This window comes from Petaurus breviceps, unplaced genomic scaffold (genome assembly GCF_028583685.1).
Source record: "Petaurus breviceps papuanus isolate PSGF00001 unplaced genomic scaffold, PetGlider_PUasm1.0 91041, whole genome shotgun sequence".
Classification (NCBI taxonomy): Eukaryota; Metazoa; Chordata; class Mammalia; order Diprotodontia; family Petauridae; genus Petaurus; species Petaurus breviceps.
The window spans coordinates 15,589,144-15,602,883 of record NW_027187400.1 but is presented as its reverse complement, the minus strand read 5'-3'; the positions used below and the strand labels follow the sequence as shown (position 1 = coordinate 15,602,883).

The following is a 13,740-nucleotide window of genomic DNA, read 5'->3' as shown; positions in this document are numbered from 1 at the left end:
GACCCTCCCAGCTCTGACATCCTGTGTTCTAAGGGCCCTCCCAGCTCTGACCTCCTGTGTTCTAAGGGCCCTCCCAGCTCTGACTCCTATAGTCAAACATTTTATATTCTAAGGACCCTTCCTACTTTCAAAATCTATGGTTCAGAGACAAATCTGTCCAGTAAAACAGATGTAGGTGTTCAGTACTCCTAGCCCATACCCTCTGCAAAGCCATGTTGGGGCTTCCACAGCCACTGCTGCCCCCAAAATCCATCCCTGTTCCTTTGGACCTTCTTGTACCCAGCTAAGGCTGGTCTAGCGCAAGACTAGCTTGGGACATCTGATATACTTTCATCTGCAATAACATAATGACTTGCCCTTCTAGAGAAATCATCAGTGCTGGCAAACTCCTGCCGCTAACCTGTATTACACTGATCTCTCCCTAAACCTTTGCAGTTATTAATAGTTTATTGATTGTGGCCCATTGCTGGTGAAAAGAAGCCCCTGCCCAGCCCCCTGTTATCTGTAGACGGTCTGCTAACCAGTCAGCAGATCAATGCCACTCAGTTCCTGGGGAAAGGAACTCTCTGGGATGCTTAATCCACTTTAGAGAGGAGGCAGCTGAGGTAAAAGCTAAGATTAGGCAAACAGAACCAGGCTGCAGCAAAATCAGACTTGCGTCCTGGGTACAATTGAGCCTATAGAAAGGAGAGGGAGGGAGGCGTAACTGGAGCATGTGCTTGGTCTTACTGGACTGGGGTGGGTAGCACGTTACCACACATGCCACCCCCCCTCTCCCAACAGTAATCAGAACAATGCATCCGTATTCCTGGAAAAGAGGGAACAATTCAGTGCCCTCCAACTCTATTCGCCATCCCCAAACACTCCTCCTTGGCCACCACTCCCCTGGAGGGACTGTCTTCTACTATTAGAATGTAAGCCCCCAGAGGGCAGGGACCGTCTTGCTTTTTGTCCTTGCATCCTAGATCTTAGCATATGCCTGGCGCATGGCGTCCTTAATATTTGTTCATTCGTTCATTCATTCATTCATTCGTTCATTCCTGTCTTCAGTACAAGCATACCTGTCCCTACAGAAGTCAGCTCCTACATATCACCTGTGTATCTACCACTCACCTACATATGTCACCTACAGATGACATACCACTCAATTCCATATGTGTGTATGTATTGTGTTTATATATACATATATGTAGTGTGTGTGTGTATGTGTGTGTGTGTGTGTAGGAGCAGCTAAGTGGGATGGCGGACAAACTTACCTGGCCTGGAGTCAAGAAGACTCCTCTTCTTAAATTCAAAATCTCTTCTTGAATTCAAATCTGGCCTCAGACATTTGCTAGCTATATGACCCTGGGAAAGTCACTTTACCTTGTTTGCCTCAGTTTCCTCCTCTGTAAAATGAGCTGGAGAAGGAAACGGCAAACCACCCCAGTATCTTTGCGAAGAAAACCTGGAGGTCCCAAATGTAGTCACAAAGAGTCACACACATCTGAAAAATGACTAAACTACAACAAAATATCTATATATGTGCAAGTGTAGACATTATATATGTGTATGTATGTGTCTTAATTATATAATTATTAACAAATACATGATTGCATTATATGCTTATAGAACAGATCATTTCTATTTCTATTTCATATCATACATCACTCACCCATCACTTTGATCATATATTTAGGGTAGTTAGCAACCACCATCATGAAAAGCCTGTGCTTCCATCTCTCATCTCCACACGTCACCGATCACTTACTCTGTTTTTTCAATGGTCCTCACAAGTGACTTCCCTTATCCCACCTCCATTCCTTTGCCCAGACTTTGCCTCATGCTTGGAGTGCATTCCTTTCTCACTCCTATAGATAATATAATCTTGGGTATCTTCTATGTACGGTTGGGTAACCAGGTGACCGGGATGCCCATGATCAGTAGTTGCACCAGTGACGTGTGAAGAGTGGAGATGCTACCAGAGAGACAATGTAGTACAGTGGAAATAACAAAGCCTTGGAAGTCAATGAGCCTGGGTTCAAATCCCCATCCTGTCATTATCTATGTGACCTCAGAGAAGCCTTTCCCCTACCTAGGCTTCAGTTTCCTTTTCTACAAAATGAAAGATTCGAGAGGCATGACCTCTGCGCTCTACGTTAGTCCTAAAGCTATGTCCTCTCCTTAAGCAGGGACCTGAATGTGTCCGTTGAGTCTATCTAGGTACCTGTCACCCACACATCTCATTAGAATATGTATCACCTGTAGCACATTGCCTGTGTCCTCACCAGCATGGACCATCTAGGTGGTTGCCATCATAATTGTCACTTGACGGGTGCCTCGGATAGCTTGGCCAGGACACAAGCGGATGCAGACAGAGTCCCTGGGGCTCCTTGAAGAATTCAGAGCTCTCAGACAGCACTACGTTCTCAGATATACAATCGGTCCTTCCAGCCTCTGCTGGAGGAATGGTCCCACCCACCCTCTCTGTGCCACGTGTCAATGTCTCCCGGATCCGTTTGCTCCCTAAAGGGGAGAGAGTTTGGCTGGATCTGCAGAACAATGGATGAAAAGAAAAACTTCAGGTGAGGGAGTTCATCCAGAGAACAGTGAGTCACAAGGCAAGGAGCCGGAAGATGAAGAGGGAGACAGACACACAGTTGAATCAGAAGAGTAAAGTGAGTCTTGAGATGAAGTGGTGGGTGATAACAAGCTAGCTAGATCTAAGCTCGGAAGACTCTCCTGAAAGGAGGAGGGGAGGGAGTAGTATAGCCCAGGGCTACCTGGCAGCCTGGATGCCAAGGGGAGGCCTGGTGAGGAAGGCAGAAAGGAAACTGCTTCTTCAGTGACTGAGGGAGACAAGTGCTTACAAGAAGGAAAAGGAGAAGAAAGAAGATCAGCCGTCAGACTCCCCCAGAAGGCACAGCTCACTCTGTAGACCTGCCCCTTGGAGGTCCCAAGACCCAGGACACTGGCTTTATGACTTTGGGCAAGTGGTTTTTCCCAAGTGCATCTCAGTTTCCACCAGGGAACAGACTTTGAGCTGGGAAGAGCCACAGGTGCCTCCCAGCTCTGACAGTCTCTCAGACTCTCCCTTACCTCCCTTGATCCTATGAAACTCCTCACTTCACAAACTGGCCCAAGGTCAAACAACTAAACATCAGCAAAACCTAAACTTGAGTTTAAGTCTACCAGTGAAGCAACCCTAGTCAAGAATTACTGTTCAGATGCAAGGTTGCACCAGATGTGCTCTGAGCTCTCTTCTAAAGGACATCGAAACACCTTCTAAACAGGCCCCTCACAGCTCTGACATTCTCTATTCTTTTCCCATTTATTTGTTTGTTTGTTTTTTGTTTTCTCCCCCTCCATCCCCACCTCCCCCTAAGACTGCATGCAATCTGATATAAATTCTACATATACATTCATAATAAACATTTTCACATTAGTCATGTTGCAAAGAAGAATTAGAACCAATGAGAGGAACCAGAAGAGAGAGAGAGAGTGAGAGAGAGTGAGGGGGGGGAGGGAGCGAAGGAGAGAGAAAGAGAGAGAGAGAGAGAGAGAGAGAGAGACAGAGAGAGAGAGAGAGAGAGAGAGAGAGAGAGAGACAGAGAGAGAGAGAGAGAGACAGAGACAGAGACAGAGACAGAGACAGAGGGAGGGAAGGAGGGAGAGAGAGAGAGAGACAGGGAGAGAGAGAGCAAATAGTATGTTTTGATCTGCATTCAGACTCCACTCCATAGTTCTTTTTTTCTGGATGCAGATGGCATTTTCCATCATGAGTCTTTTGGAGTTGTCTTAGATCTTTTCATTGATGAGAAGAGCTAAGTCCATCATAGTTGGTCATCCCACAATGTTGCTGTTACTGTGTACAATGTTCTCCTGGTTCTGCTCACTTTACTCAGCATCAATTCATGTAAGTCTTTCCGAGTTTTTCTGAAGTCTGCCTGCTCATCATTTCTTATGGAATAATAGTATTCCGTTATATTCATATACCACAACTTGTTCAGTCATTCCACAATTGATGGACATCCCCTCAATTTTCAGTTCTTGGCTACCACAAAAAGAGCTGCTATAAATATTTTTGTACATGTGGATCTTTATTTCCATTTTTATGATCTCTTTGGGATACAGACCTAGAAGTGGCATTGCTGGGTCAAAGGGTGCACAGTTTTATAGCCTTTTGGGCATAGATCCAAATTGTTCTCCAGAATGGTTGGATAAGTTCACAACTCCACCAACAATGCATTAGTGTTGCAATTTTCCCACATCTCCAACATTTATCATTTTCCTCTTTTGTCACCTTAGTCAATCTGATAGGTGTGATGTGGTACCTCAGAGTTGTTTTGATTTGCATCTCTCTAATTAATAGTGATTTATAGCATTTTATATGACTATAGATAGCTTTAATTTCTTCATATGAAAACTTCCTGTTCATATCCTTTGACCATTTATCAATTGGAGAATGACTTATAGATTTGACTCAGTTCTTTATGTATTTTAGAAACAAGGCCTTTATCAGAGACACTGATTGTAAAATGTGTTTCCCAGCTTTCTGCTTCTCTTCTAATCTTAGCATTCTCTGTTCTAAGAATCCTATCAGCTCTGACATTCTGTTTTCTAAGGGCCCTGCCAGTTCTGGTATTTTGTGTTCCAATGGCCCTGCCAGCTCTGACATCCTGTGTTCTAAGTTCCCTCCCAGCTCTGACATCCTGTGTTCTAACTCCCTCTGCTCTGTGGTTTGACCTCTTAGGTACTAGTTTGTCTTTTATTTGTTTTTTGGGAGGAGATGAGTGTTATTTATTTTAGTGGAGTGGTTATTGAGGTGGAAGGGGAGGGAGGGCCTGGCCTTATAGAGGGACCTGGAGTAAGCAAGCAGATGACAAGGGGGAGATCAGCTCTTTGTGAGCTCTCTGATGGTTGTTTCTGTGGGTCCCACCTGAGGCTCCTTATTGCTCCAATACCATGTCCCCTCAGTGGACCACCATAGCCCTAGTCTTCATGTTCCTCTTTCTTTTCTCCCTCCTTCTTTCCATCACATGCCCAGGCTGCCCGAGGTCCGGATCTCTGACAATGGGCCCTATGAGTGTCATGTGGGGATCTATGACCGAGCCACGAGGGAGAAGGTGGTCCTGGCATCTGGCAACATCTTCCTCAACGTCATGTGTAAGTGATATGGGGAGAGGAGGGAAGGTGGGGACAAAGGAGCAGGATATCTTCTATCCAGTGACTGATCAAGGAGGACTTGGAATGGTGTGGGGCCGTGCCTACTGGCAGCTGATAGGAATGGAAATTGTCCATGGATCTTCTTTCAGGAACTCTTCCAGTCCTTCTGCCCATACTCTGCACTGGGAGGGGAGTTGGGGTGGGGGGGATAACGGATATGGGAGGGGTTCTACAGTGAATCAGACTTCTGCTGGGACCTCCCATTTGTCAGTCTCTTCCCCCTCCTTTCTGAGTCTCTGTTGATTGTCAAATGAGCCAGTGTTCACTGAGTGTGTGTGTGTGTGTGTGTGTGTGTGTGTGTGTGTTGGGAGTGGGGCAGGAGGAAAGGGAATGGAACAGAGCTGGGCAGAGCTATGTGTGCACAGGCTGGGTGCTCTGTGTGTTACCAACAGCTACAATGGCTCACATTTTCAATAACTCTTTAAGGTTTACAAAGTGCTGTCTTTATAACAACCCTGGTGAAGCAGCCACTGGCAGCATCCTTATCAAGAGTCAGGCTTGAATCCCAGCTATGTGACCTACTACCTTGTGACAGGCAGTTTCCTCAATTTCCTCATCCATAAAAGGGGAAGGACAGAGTAGAGGGCCTTCAAAGTCCTTTATTCAGCTCTAGAGCTATGACCCTATGAGCCATGAAAGGCAGAGGATGGATTCCACACTCATTAAATCCCTTGAGTGTATGAAACTCCTCACTTCACAGACTTCTTGGTGTTTAGTTGTTGTTCAGAAATGTCCAATTCTTTGTGACCCCATTTGGGGTTTTCTTGGTAAAGATACTCGAGTGGTTTACCATCTCCTTCTCCAGCTCATTTAACAAATGAGGAAACTGAGGCAAACGGGATTAAGTGACTTGCCCAGGGTCACACAGCTAATAAGTGTCTGAGATTTGAACTCAGGAAGAGGAGTCTTCCTGATTCCAGACCTGGTGCTCTGTGCACTGTGGCATCACCCAGCTGCCCTTCACAATCATGCCCAAGATCAAATAGCTAAAAATCAGCAAAACCTCAATTTGAACTTGGGTCTCTTGACTAGTCAAGGATTCCTGTTCAGACACAAGGTTGGGTCAGATGTCCTCTGAGCCTCCTTCTAACTCTGAGATGCTGTGGTTCTGGGTCTATTTCCAGAGCTCTCTCTACTCTGTGACTACCATTCTATGGGGACTCAGCTGGGGGCTTATGTGGAAAGGAGGATGCAATTGGGGTTGGATCTCTGTGCTCAGGAAAGAATATGGGAGACAAGTCTGGTCAAGATGGCCTGCAGGCACTCAGGCTACTCTCTTGAGCTAGGCCATGGGTCAGGGGTAGCCTCTCAGTTCCAGCCACTGGCTGAGACACGAGAGGTCTGGAATGAAGGAGGGAGGGAGGGAGCTGTGAGCCTGTATGACAGAATGCAGCTGTCATACACAAGGCAAGCCAGGAACTTGAACAGGCTAAGGGGTTGAAGGATTGGGAGCCAATTAACACTTCTTGGTAGGTCAGGTATCATCCTCTAAACCTTCCCCTACCTGCTGATTAGTACCTGAAATGCCCTTTTCAGAGGACACTTGGCAAGTGGGGAAGAGATTGTTTGAGTGTGGCTTGTGGTAGGTCCTTATTAAGTGATTCTTAAAAACAATTCATGTTAATAATGTTGCACACCTAGTAGGTGCTTTTAAAGTACTTGCTAATAACTGTGTTCATACTGCCCACTTGCTTTTCTTTTTAAATATATAATAAAGTTATCATGTAAACTTCTTTTTTTTCTTCCCTCCCCTGCCACAAGCATTTATTAAGCACCTACTGTGTGCTGGGCACTGTGCTAATGACTGAAGACACAAAGAAAGTCAAAGGACAGTCTCTGCTCTCAAGGACAGTCTAATGCAGGAGCAGGGAAGGAAAAGAGAGACAAAATGAAAACCACCCATCAGCTTACAACACAATTTTGAAAGGGGTTATCTGCTAAGAACTGGGTATAGGAGAGAGGGTAAGGTAAACCAGGAAAAGTCTCTTATAGGAAGTGCCCCCCCCCCCCGAGCTGTGCTCTGAAGGAAGCCAGGGACTTCACCAGGGGGAGGTGAGAAGGAAGAACATTCAGAGCAATGGGTACTCAGGCACAAAGATGAGAGACGGAAGCTTGTGCACAGGGAAAGAGTAGAAATGGAATTCATGCCACATGAATGAATCAGTGTTGAATGAATGGACTCCAAGCGAATTAATTAATTAATGTTGAATGGATGAATTAATGATTATCCAATGAATTATTGAATCCCTGATGAATAAATGCATGCATGACTGCTGAATAAATGTTGAACAAATGAATGAATGAATGTTGAATGAACGAACAAATGAACTTTGTGAATTTCCCACCCAGGAATTGGAGCCACGGCATCATGGCAGTGTGGATTTGTAGGCAGAGCACCTCTGATGCTTGTTTGTGTGACCCTTGGCAAATTTCTTTTCTTCTATGAGTCTAATTTTCCTTATCTGTAAACTGAGGAGTGTAAATTAAATGAATTCTAAGGGCCCTTCCAACTCTGATCTAAGGATCCCATGACCTTATCCTCATTAGCCTTCAGTTGTAAGCAGTAACAGCCGACTCAATTATTAAGGGGCAGAAGAAGACAGATTTAAAGACTTGTCAAAGGAAAGACTTCTTTAATAATGAGGACTACCTAGCAGGAGAGGTAGTGAGCTTCCCTGCTCTTTGGATGTCTTCAAGCGGGGGCTGGGTCAAAATCTTCTAGGTAGGCTATAGATCTGGTTCCTCTTTGAATAGGTAGGTGGACCAGGTGACTATGAGGTGCCTTAAAGCTCTCAAATTCTGTGATCTAGCAGAGGAGATGGAATATTGGACTGAAATCACAGATACCTGGGTTCAAATCCTTCTTGTTACATTTTTCTAGCTGTGGACTCTATGAGGCTGTTTTGTCATCCATAAAATGGGTGTAATAATGCCTGTCCTACAGATCCCTCAAAGGAGATAATGTATTAGAATTAATTTAAAAATTTTCACTGACTGCCAGCCCTCACTTCCAGAAACATCAGCTAGCTAATGACACAGGGAAGGAAGAGAAGGGAAGAGAAGGAGAGGGTTGGTGTCCCAAGAAGAGAAAGTCACTTCTCTTTCCCTGTGTTGTGAAGGCTGGCAGTCAGCTGTCCACGCTGGGCAGCAGCCAGACCTCACCACCTCTCCCTTCCTCCCTTCCCCCTGGCATGCTCAGGGGATGAAAGCCTTGGTTTTAACAAAAGCTGGAGCTGGTTAGAATTTGTGACAAACCCCCAATGTCAGACAACTTCACTGAGAGGTCACTCAGACCAGTGAAAGAAAGGTTAGACTGTGAATTAGGACATGGGGCTTTGCCACTAACTTACTCCAAAACCCTGCACATGTCAGTTCCTCTGAGTCTGTTTCTTCATTAGTAAAATAGGGTAATCAGACTAGGAGAGTAGGAAACACCTCTCCTTAGATCGTTCCACTTTGGAAGAATTTAAAATTTACAGGTCCCTAGAAGTATCTCTGAAAACAGCTGCACAAAACCCCTGAAGTTTGGAACAGTTTGCCCTCCACCCAGAAAGCAGACCCCTACCTTAACAAATAGTTAAAAGTCAAGAAATTAGGCAGGGGAAATGAACAAACAACAGAAAAACTCTGACTATAGAAAGTTACTATGGTGACAAGGAAGATCAAAACACTCAGAAGAAGATAACAAAGTCAAAGCTCCTACATCCAAAGCCTCCAAGATGATTTGGTCTCAGGCCATGGAAGGGCTCAAAAAGGATTCTGATAATTAAGTGAGAAGCATGGAGCAAAATGGGATAACAGTGCTCATTTCTCCCACTTACACTCCAGTTCTTTCTATTATACAGAAGAAGCAGCATGTGATGGATGCAGAAGTCCTGGGATGGAAGTCAGCAAAGCTGGCTTATACAGTTTCAGCTCCGCCACAAACCATTTCTGTGACTCTGGGCAAGTCATTTCCTATCTGTGAGTCTGAATAATCACATCAACAAAACAGAGTACTAGGCTAGATATTAGAAGTTTCCTTTGAATGCAAATATTTTATGTTCTAAGAGAACTCCCAGGTCTGATAATGTGTGTCCTAAGTGCTCTCCTAGCTCTAACATTCTGTGTTTTAAAGACCCTCCCAGTCTGTGTTCTAAGGGCCCTCCCAGCTCTGACATCCTGTGTTCTAAGGGCCCTCCCAGCTCTGATATCCTGTGTTCTAAGGGCCCTCCCAGCTCTGACATCCTATGTTCCGAGGCCTCTCCTAGCTCTGATATTCTGTGATTCCATAAGAGAAAAGTTGGTGGGAAGATGGTCTTCTGTTTTCTACTGTACAGATTTGACTTGGGTTTTCTGCTAACCCATCTCCTGCCTAATCTCCAGGCTTCAGAAGAAAGAGCAGTAGTAAACTGTCTCCCATCCAACCTCATACCTTCCATTTCATGCTGCTTTTGTCTTCTGCCTGATCTCTGGGAAGATGAGGGGTACCTTTCCACTTAGTAATTAACATACTCACACTGGGTCATTCCCTGCACATCCCCATGATTCTAAAGCTTTGTAGGTCATCATTCAAACTTCATCCCCTACCACCCAATTCCTTATTCCCATTCTCCTCAACTCTCCCACCCCAAAGTCCCAACCAAACACCAATCATCTCTTCTATTGCGCCTTCTGGAATGCCTGTTTCATAGACAATGAACTTCCCTTCATCTCAAATCTTTTCCTTTCCCACTCCTCTCAATCACTGAAGCTTGCATGCCCCCTGATGACACAGCTTTCCTGGCCACCCTTTCTAAGACTGGTAGCTTTTCCATCTATTTCCCTTGGCTTATTGGTTGAGAATTGGGAGTTGAAATATTCCTTTTTCTGCATTTCCAATTCCAAGTAGATCCCCCTTCCTAGATCACTCAGCAAACTCTCCTCCTTTGAGGTCCATGAATCCATATCTACCACCCAATCAAAATCCTTATAACTGTTGTTTAAAGACTCCTGGGTCACTCCCCTTCCTTCCTTAATGAGTTCAGTACCTGGCTCACAATTTTTATCTCCTTCCCCAATTTCTGCCCTCATGCTAGAGGATTTCTCCCTCAAATACCCTATCACTCAATTCTTCAACCTACTAATTTCCCATGATCTCACCTCCAACGCACACAAAAATGATCATACCCTGATTGTCATCATTTACAAAGGCACCATCTCCATGTTCAAAAACTCTGAAGTTCTTTTATTGGCTGTGATTTTCCACCTCTCCTTCTACCTTCCCTTACCAAACCTTACTCTTTGTCCATACTATGATCTCCACTCCCTTTGACCCCTCAGTTTTCTCACAGGTCATAGTTCTGTACTAGCCACTCTTTCATCTTTACGCCATTTTGACCCATTGGTGAACAGGTTCAGGTCTACACTGTCCTCTCCTCTTGAGTCCCAGGACACAGTCAGTGATATAAGTCCCCATTATATCACTGATTGTGCCCAGTAAGGCTTCAACCTTGGATTTCTCCTACCATCAACTACCTTCACTCCTACACAGGTGCAGCTAAATGAAGGTGAAGAAAATCACATAACTGTACTGACTGGGCACACTACAGATTTATTTAACACAACCTTAACTGGGCCCTCACTGTTGCTAGGCAATCCTTCTATACTTCCTTCATCAAACTTCTCACCCCTCCTCAAGTTCCCATGGCTCTCCCTTCCCCTACTCCCTCAACTGAGACCCTTACCTCGTACTTTATTTGAGATTTTAAAATTTATTTTATTTAAATTTTTGAGGTATTTAAATTGACTCTTCTTCCTTGTCTGCTATCACTCAGATGCCTTCTGCTGGTATCTCCCCCTTTACTCCTGACTCACATGAAGAAGCAGTCTTATTCTTTGCCAAGGCTAAAAAATCCTCTACCTTCCCAAGCAATCCCATTCCACCTATCTCCTCCAGCAGATTGTCCCCTCCATCACCCTCAATCCATCATTTACTTTCAATCTCTTCCTGTCTATTCGATCCTTTCCTACTGCTTACAAATATGCCCTTGTCTCTCCATCCTCAAAAAATCCTTTCTTGATCTTTCCATCCCCCCCATCATCCTTTATGTCTTCTGCCCTTTGTAGTTAGTTAAATTCTTTTTAAAAGACCATCTACAATAGGTGGCTCCACTTTCTCTTGTCTCACTCTCTTCTTAACCTTTAACAACCCAGCTTCCAATTTTATCATTCCACCAACTATGGCTTTCTACTAAGTTACCAGGGATCTTTGAATTTTCAACAGCCTTTTCTCGATCCTCTTTTTTCTTGACACCTCTAAAGCCTTTGACACTCTTGACCATCCTCTCTTCCTCTGTATTCTCTTCTTTCCAGGTTTTCAGGACGCCATTGTCTCCTGGTTCTCCTCCTGCCTATTTGATCGCTCCTTCTCTGTCCCCTTTGCTGGATCCTCCTCTAGATCACACCCTCTAACCAGAGGAGTCCCTCAGGGTTCTGTCCTGAGCTCCCTTCTCTTCTCCTTCTATGCTCCTTCACTTGGTGATCTCGTCAGTTCCTAGAGATTTAATTATCACCTCTCTGCTGGTGATTCTCAAACCTACATATCCTGTCCTGAACTCTCAGATGAGCTCCAATATTGCATCTCTGTCTTCTACACATCTTAACTCAGTATAGCCAAAGTTGGGCTCATTATCTTTCTCCTTTAAACCTCTCTTCCTCCAGACTTTCTTATTGCTGTCAAGGGCCCCACTATCCTCCCATTCCCCAACTCATTGTCCTCACTCCCAGCATCTGGGAGTATCTGTTACCTAGACCTGTAGATCTCACCTTTGCAATATCTTTTGAATATTTCCTTCTCTCCTCTGATACTGCCACTACTGTAAGGCAGGCCTTCATCACCTGAAACCTGGGCTACTGAAATAGCCTTCTGGTGGGTCTGCCTCGCTCAAGCCTCTCCCTACTACAATCATTCCTCCACTCAACCACCAAAGTAATTTTCCTAAAATGCAGGGCCGATCGTGTCACTCCCCTACTCAAGAAACTCCAGTGGCTCCCTGTCATCTCCAGGATCAAATACAAAAATCTCTGTTTGGTGTTTAAAACCCTTCACCCAAACACATGCTTTTCCAGTCTTCTTACTCCCAACCACATACTCTGACACTGGTCTCCTTGTTTTTAATTAATGCTCTGGGCATTTTTTCTGACTGTCCCTTATCCCTGAACTGCTTTCTCTCTCCTCATCTCTGCCTCCTGACCTCCTTCAAGTCCCAACTAGAGTCCCATCTTCAACAGGAAGTCTTTCTGAACCCCTCTTAATTCTAGCACCTTCCCTCTCTTACTTCTTATCTATCCTGTATATAACTTGTTTGTATATGTATATGTACACACATGCACATATGCATATATGTATATATACATATATGTTTATATATTATGTATATAACATAAGTGTACGTGTGTGTACATACATATGTTTTCTTGTTATCTCACCCATTAGATTGTGAGCTTCTTCAGGGCAGGGGCAATCTTTTGCCTCTTTTTGTAATCCCAGGTTTGAGCACAGTGCTTGGTACATAATAGTTGCTTAATATTTATTGACTGATTAATTGGCTCACCATAATTCTACCTTCTAGGATTGTTATGAGGCATAGATGCAATAATCGAGGCTTAAGTGCTTCGTTAAAGCTGTATAATACTCTGGTGGGCAGCTAATTTAATTTGGGGCCACATTAAGATGGGGCAGAGCTCCCAGGAACAAATTGCTGCTGGCCCTGCTGTCTTCTACTTTGATCAGACCACATGTGAAGGACGTCATTAAGGTACAGAGAGTCAAGGAAGGCAACGGGCATAAAGGGTCACAACATTAAGAGGATGGGTGGAAGGAATCGGGTATTTTCTTGGAGGAAGCCCAGGGCAAGTGGGTTAGCCTTGCTCTGCTTGGCTCCTGGAGGCATACCTAGGAGTAATGGGCAGAAGTGAAAAAGTAATAGATTTAGCCTTGATACAAGGCAAAACTTCCCAACATTCAGAGCTGCTGCTTGGGTGTGGGGAAATATTCCTGTGATTCCTGCTGCCTGGGAGGTGGAGATTGGTGGATCCCTTGAGCTCAAGAATTCTGAACTACAGGAGGGTTGAAACTAAGGAGGTCCCTACACTATCCGCTACCAGTATGGTGAGCCCCCTAAGCAGAGGGCCATCAAGCTGCCTATGGTGGGTGAACCAGCTCAGCCCCAGTCACAAATGGAGCAGGTCAAAGCTTCCATGCATTTCTGTTGTAGAATCAGTGGTTGATGCCATTTGCAACCTGCTTGAGAGAAGATCCAGTCTCAAAAAATGAATGAATATTTTTTTTAAAAACTCAGTTGTCCAAAAGCAAAATAGATCACCTCAGAAGACAGGGGTATCCCCCTGACTAGGTATCTTCAGGGGGGAAAGGTGTTCTTGTTCTCTCTCTCTCTCTCTCTCTCTCTCTCTCTCTCTCTCTCTCTCTCTCTCTCTCTCTCTCTCTCTCTCTCTCTCTCTCTCTCTGTCTCTCTCTCTCCCTCTCTCCCCCCTCTCTCTCTCCCTCTCTCCTCT

The 13,740-nt window shown here is 44.7% G+C and overlaps 1 protein-coding gene across 1 annotated transcript in view; it reads left to right on the top strand.

The window, feature by feature from the left end:
- Nucleotides 1-13,740, top strand: part of IGSF21 (immunoglobin superfamily member 21) — a 400,074-nt gene that overhangs the window by 316,884 nt on the left and 69,450 nt on the right. The window contains exon 4 of the mRNA XM_069078440.1: nucleotides 5,027-5,145. Coding sequence (XP_068934541.1) covers nucleotides 5,027-5,145 — 119 coding nt within the window. The remainder of the gene's footprint in view (nucleotides 1-5,026; nucleotides 5,146-13,740) is intronic.